The 6,632-nt window shown below is 57.8% G+C and overlaps 1 protein-coding gene across 1 annotated transcript in view; it reads right to left on the bottom strand.

Moving 5' to 3' along the window:
* The window catches only part of RBM15 (RNA binding motif protein 15), a 15,632-nt gene extending 9,294 nt beyond the window's left edge, over nucleotides 1-6,338 (bottom strand). Inside the window, 2 exon segments of the mRNA XM_009334755.1 lie at nucleotides 4,610-4,895; nucleotides 6,333-6,338. Of these exon segments, the coding sequence (XP_009333030.1) occupies nucleotides 4,610-4,895; nucleotides 6,333-6,338 (292 nt within the window).
* Between the last annotated feature and the right edge of the window lie 294 nt (nucleotides 6,339-6,632).

Below are 6,632 nucleotides of genomic sequence, written 5' to 3'. Positions count from 1 at the left end.
AGGAGGAGTCTGCTTGGATAGGGAGAGAGGGGGAATACGGTGGGGGGAGAGACCCCCCCCCATCCCTGCTCTGAGCTCTAATGTCACCGCTGAGTGTGACGTGTTTGCAGGATGAGTGGCACTTGCTCCGGGCGGGAGAGGCAGTGCTAAGGGATGCTGTGAAAAGCCAGCCGGCAGCACCGGTGCCCGGCTCCCAGCAGCCGAGACCTGCACCCTTTCCCCGTGTCCTGGCGGGGAGGAAAGCAAGGACAAAGCCCGCGGCAAAAAGGCGTTTTCTCAACCATTTGCACAAGCAGCCGGGAAGGGAGAAGCTGGGCGGGAGCCTGCGAGGAGCCCAGCACTCACACGGGGGGACCAAGGAGATGGCCCCGCGTGCCAGCCGGCTCCCAGGCACCTCACACCTCTCTTCCATCCCCCGAAGGATCGGAACCTTGTTCCTGCTGTGCCAAACACTGTCACAAAAATGCAGAAGTCCCCCATCTCCCTTTAGTCTTCAGGGTGGCATGTGTCACGTCTCGCAGCTCTTCCCTGTGACATGCTCCAGCCGCGGTGGGAGCGGAGACCGTCATGCCAAACAGCACGTCCTCTCCTGTCCCATCAGGGCATCTTTGCCTGCAGCCCTAGAGGAGAACAGACCAAGTCTTCACAACACCTTCCCTCCCTTCCGACACCTTCCCAAGCGAAAAAGGTGTTGTGCTGAAATGCATCGCCCCGTGCGGCAGGCGAGGAGCCCGGGAGTTGCCAGGGACCCCTCTGCTCTGCGGACGCACATGCCTGACCACAAAACTCGGGCTTTTTTTTTTTCTGGTTATCCCCCTTCGCCGCCCTACCACTCCCTGCCATGCACGGGCAGCCCGGCGCTGGTTTCTCTTCCCTGTCAGCCATGCACAAATTCCCACCTCCTCCTAACCAGCTCCAGTGCCTCCGTTTCCCCACGCTGTGGGTTTTCAGAGAGGGATTTTTCTGTGCCAGGCAGGTGGGGATGGATGATGCCCCCACCAAGCACCAAATGCCCCCCAACATCTCCCAGCTCAGGTACTCCATCACACGTTCGTCATGTCTTTATGTCGCTAGCGGGAGGGAAAGATGGCAATTAAAATAAATCAGAGGCTGGCAGCTCCATTTGTCATCTGGAGGGGAGCAGTTACAATCTGGATGGGGTGGGATCTTGGGCAGGAGACAATCAACAAAGCCCGCAGGTCTGTAAGGGGACACCCACCAACCTTCAGTCGGGGCCCCAAAGTCAAAACCCCACCTGACTTTGCCGTCGGAGCAACGCTGGACCCAAGGAAGGAACGTGCGAGTTGAATTCCCTCAAGCTCTTGGGTTTCCGAGCCGAAAGCCCTGGGCAGGGCTTTGCTGCTCAAGGAGACCCTTCTCCACTGCGTAACGGGATCCTCGGCACCACGGAGGAGCGGTGAATAATTCATGGGCTCTGGCTGATCACACAGCTCCTGGGGCAGACCTGGGAGCTGGGCAACGAGGGCTGCTCTGGGACAGGGTCTTTAGCCCAGGATGCTCCTAGGAACGAGGGGATCTTCTTACTCCTAAAAGGCTGGGAGCTGGAAGACACTTTGGGATCTCAATGCCAATGGGCCAGCTGGCACGAGGGCTGTAGTGCTGCTCCTGGCCATCCCGGTACTTCACACCTGCCGAGCATCGGCCCCGTGGCAGCTTTGTACTCTTCCTCCCGTGGGACCATACCCGCCACTCGTGTCTCCTCGTGGGCATTGCAGTACAGATTTAATGCCATGCCTTTCCATCCCCCTAGCTGGTCTGTCAGCAGTTCCCTTCTCCAGAAGGGCTGGGCTCAGTCCAACACCTCCTCGTCCGCTCCCTGCCTTCATGAGGACAAGGAACCAAGCCAGGCTGTCCTCACTCAGGCAGAGGGACCGGTGCACGTTACTCCCGAGGGAGGAAAACCATGATGGACGGGGGTGATGGCAGCACCACAGACCTGCCGCACACAGGCTTGGTGAGAGCCCTGGCAGCCCGCGGGGTCTCCAGGGGTTGCGCTGGCAGCCCTACCCCATCAGCAGGAGCCCTGGATTTGGCCTGCTGGTAGACTCTGATGGAAAATGACTTTTTCTTTTAGAGACCCAAAAGCCTCAACACGTGGCTTTACGCACTGTGGGGGCAGTTCATGGGCACAGTAGGGTGGCTGAGAGCAACCCTGCAGCCTTCTGCCCCAGGCACAGTGAGGGATCTCCCCCATCTCCATCCCATGAACCCCCTTCCCCTCTAAGCTGTGCTAGATCCCATGGGTCTTTATCAAAAACCAGCCCGTACATTTGGTGCCTGGAGCTCCCTCAGCCATGGACTATGAATTCTTGCTAAATATATATTTAAGGGAGTCGTGGGGATATTTTTAAATGATCCCTGAAGCTATTTCTGCTTCACTTCCCTCACTTTTCCTCTGTGTCTCTCCCTGATCTCCTCCTCCACAGAGGACAAGAGCTCATTTTCATCTCTCCTGTCTGGGAGATGGGGTGCCTGGCTGGCTGAAGACAAAAAACAGTCCAAAAAAGAGCAGACACGGCTGAGCAAGAATAGCAGCCGGGGCTGGCCCACGGCAGAGCGCGGCGGGGTCCATCCCCGCTCCTGCTTCAGGGTGCTGCTAATCACCAGCCAAGAGCAACCAGGGTGAAATATTCCCCTCTGCAGCCCTGCCCAGGCACCCAACAGGGCTTTTAGCCCCTCTGTAGTCTTAAACCTATACAGTCAGGACAAGATCTGCTCACGGTCCTGATGCTTTGTGTCAGTCTTTAGTCCGGGCTCAAAAGCAGAGGCACATCCCCGCTGCATTCAGCTTCTGCAAGAAAACAGCGGGTCCACCCGTAGCCCCAAAACCATCTTACTTTCCACCCCGGGCCAAGCCATTTCACTGCTTTACATCTCAATTTTCCCCTCTGACACCTGTGGATAATTACCCATCCCCAGAGCTAAGAAGGCCCCGGTGCCTCCTGGCCATGAGCCAAGCACAGACCCCGCAGATGGAAGAGGTTATTTTCCAAGGCAGCCCTCAGGGGAAGGGCAACCTGTGTGTTTGCGCATACACACATGTGGGTTTATTGCACCTAAACACTGCCAGGAGAGAAACACAAACGAGTGGAAAACCCAAGGTTTTGCTCGTTAGGTTAACCCTTTCATCTCCGCCGCGGTCTCCTGCCCCGTCCTCTTCCCGCTGGTGCCCTTGAGAAGCCGCCATCATTCATCTTGGGCGACCGGCTCATCCATCTTCCCCGTAGGTGTGATTTGCCCTTCAGGCTCTGCCCCTCGCCCTTACCATCCGTTCTTTACACGGGCGATTAACTCCCAGCACTAAGTTCCATCCCGCCTGCTGGTTGCTGTCCCCCCCCGCGGCAGACTCCCCCTCATCCTGACTGCTTCGGTTTGGGCATTTCTTAGGCGGTCGCGGGGATTTTGTCTGGCTCCTTTGGGTGGGCTGAGTGGGAAGCAGCAGGATAGCAGGCTGGCTTCCAGCAGAAAAGGGGGAAATGATCCTTGCTTCTCCTCCGTGGCTTTCCATCCCTGCCTTCCCTCCCAAATTTCCTCACCTGCAACCCACCTTTAGCTTTTTTTTTTTTGGCACTTCCCTGGCTGCTCAGGCAGCTCCAACCCTTGTGAAGTGCTGACTCACTGGAATCCCTCAGAAAATACAGACAAGAGCATGTAGTAAACCAGAAAGTGGTGATCCCAGGGAGGGAATGGATCCCTGCCAAGGTCCTGCCTTCCGGGGAGCTCCCCCAGCCCCAGGGCAGGATTTTAACCTGCGTCTGCACCGTCCTGGGTGAGCAGCCCCAGCATTTCACCAGTGAGATTCAACCATCAGGGTCCACCCTGGATTTCCCACCCAGGCTCCTCCAAACTGTCCCAACAAGGCAGGTGGAGTAGCACAGACACAGGAGCAAACACATCTCAGAGCCTGAGGACGCTCAGAGCTTCAATTTTGGTCCAAATCTCTCCAGAAAGCTTTAAGAGACTCCAGTTGCTTTTTCCTGGTACTTAATGACCCCAAGGTAAAGGCTGCCGGTAATCAGGTGACCATCACTCCGCTGAGATGCAGTAACCACCGCCGACACTCTCAGTGCATTCACAAACTGAATTGTGTGAGCTGGCGCAGCCCGTTCCTCCCTGGGCACTTGCTACACGTTTGGGGTTTGGCACTTAGGTAGTTTCTCACATCTCCATCAAATGCAGGCCGGAGCTGCTGTGAATATTTGTCTGCTTGTTGGAAAAAATCTCCCCAAATTCTGGCCGGGAGATGGAACAGAGGAGCTGAGGACAGGAGAAACTGCGTGGCTCACTAGAACTTCTCAGCCAAGGTCCTTTGAAAGTCCTGTTGCACATTCAGTCCTGGAGATGCTCCATCAGCTCCTGCATCCGTATTTCAGCACAGGGCAGATCCGGGATCCTTCTCTGTCAGGAGCTCAGCAGCACCCATGTGCCTGACACACTGAGACCAGGTACAGATGGGGCGAGATGCCCTGAAATGCCTCTAACAGGGGGAACCCGACCCCAGGAGAACACCGAGACATGGAGAGGAAACCCTACAGCTTCAGAAAACATTATACCAAGTGAGAAAAGTCGAGTGCCACAACCCACACACCGGATCTAACCACCTTCCTCACCATCACATGGATGGCCACAAAGCCCTCGGCGCTCCTGCTGGGGCTGGGACAGCCCCGGACCGTGCCCTCGGACCAGCCAGGCCAGCTGCCAAGAGCTTCTGCGAAGGCGAATTGCTCGCAGATGTTCTTGGTGCAGGTCCAGGACACCCCGAGCTGCTGCAAGCCAGACCTGGGCACGTGGCACGGAGCAGACCCATGCTGCCCGCTCCTGGCTCCCGCTGGGCTTAAAGCAATGCGGATGCGAGAGGCCGAGCGACGGAAAGGCTGGGGGAGAAAAACGGCCAGAGAAATGGTCTCGTTCACTATTTAGTTTTAACCCAGGGAGTTTGTCCTTTGTGCTTCAGTGGATCCGGAGTGCTCAGAGCTGGCGGCTGCCGTTGCGTGGCGGGACAGAGGTGCTCTCCGAGGTCAGGCTCAGGGAGGTGGAGACGCCGACCCAGCTGGGACACTGCGGAGCGGGGAGGTTCTTCCCTTGAGTACCAGCACCCATCCCATCCCTTCCCTGGGTCCCCAGGGGAGCCTGAGCGCATGGGCTGGGGTTTTGCCAGTGACCAGACAACGGGGCGCTTTAGAGCCCCTAAAGCCCCCTCTACCTCCTGCTGCTTTTTCTTCTCACCCACTTTTCATCCCAATCCTTTCCCCCAGCACCGATGGTCTCCCATCCCTTCCCCTGGCAACCCACGGTCCCCAGCCCTACCCTTCCAGTGCTCCCCCCTCCTGCAAAGGGCCCCTAACGGGTGCTGGTGGCAGAGGGTGGCTTACGATGAGCTGTGTCCAGCCACACAGCATGTCCCTGGCGCAACCCTGGGGACCCACTCAAAGGCAAACAGAGACCGCACAACTCATTGCAGCGACGACAAGAGCCGGGTCTCAGCAAGGAGCTGGCAATGAGCACCAAAAACCCATGTCCTCCCCGGGGCCAACAGCTATATAGAGAGGGTGGCTATTTTTGGGGTGCTGGCACAGCATTGGGAGCTGCATGGAGGGCGAGGTGGCAGTTGTGTGTGTTGCTAAGTGGTGACACTGCCACAGGAGACCATCCATCGTGGCAGGAGTGGAGGGGACCAAGTGACGCTGAATCCACTGCCAGAGGCTGGCAGCCCACGATGAGGGTCCCTGGCTGGAACCCACAGCAGGGTTTGAGACTGGCTCCGAGCTGCCCAAAAGGAAGAAGGTCCCCCCCGCCTTGACTGTGGGCGCTCACCCAGAGTGGGCTTCACCTCTGAAGATGTCCCTGGAGGACCAGAAAGGCCTTTCCAAGCTAAACAACGTGGGGAGAAAGTCCTCCCTCAGCCACCATGCCAGTGCGCATCTCCCCTCTTGGCAGGCGCTGCTTGCAAAGGCAGAAATCAAGCAAGAGCCCACCCCGAGCTAACCCGGGTCCTGCCTCGGCCCTGGGTTGCTGTTCCCCGTGGTGGCTCCAGACCCTCCGTCCCGGTACGCTGCATACCTTCCTTTCTCTGAGCCACAGCATCACAGCGAGAGCTCTTGCCGCTCGAGCAGGCGCTGCCGCCTGGAAAAGGACTCCCAAGGACACGAGCCAAGGAAGGTCACACCACGCTCGGCTTGATTAGATGGATTAGAGACCAGTTCCTAACCCCCCTCCAAGGCCAGCGGAGCAGGGCTGTGATCTTCCCGGGTGACGGGCTCCGGTTTGCTTGGGGCTGATCTCTGGGACGCAGAAGGGGAGATGACACCCACCTCCATGGGAGCCACATTTTCCCCAGGTCCAAGGCCAGGGGTGCAGCCCTGCAGCATTCACCCTCTCTCCCTGCTCCTCTGGCCACTGTCCCCACAGGGAGACAGGCAGCAGCTGAGATAATTTACCAATTAATGTGGGCAGATGGCTTAATTTAAACAAAATCAGAGAGGAGGGAAGGCAGTCTGTGAATGTCTTTATGAGTTCAGCCTGTTCTCCTGTCTCTCCCCCTCCCTGCACTGCCCTTCTCCAGCAGCAGGTAAGGTCCCCACGCTGCCCAGGGCATGGCAGTGCCCCACTGC

The sequence above is a fragment of the Pygoscelis adeliae genome, unplaced genomic scaffold, assembly GCF_000699105.1.
Source record: "Pygoscelis adeliae isolate BGI_AS28 unplaced genomic scaffold, ASM69910v1 Scaffold482, whole genome shotgun sequence".
NCBI lineage: Eukaryota > Metazoa > Chordata > Aves > Sphenisciformes > Spheniscidae > Pygoscelis > Pygoscelis adeliae.
The sequence above is the reverse complement of the archived record's forward strand: the minus strand, read 5'-3'. Positions and strand labels throughout refer to the sequence as shown.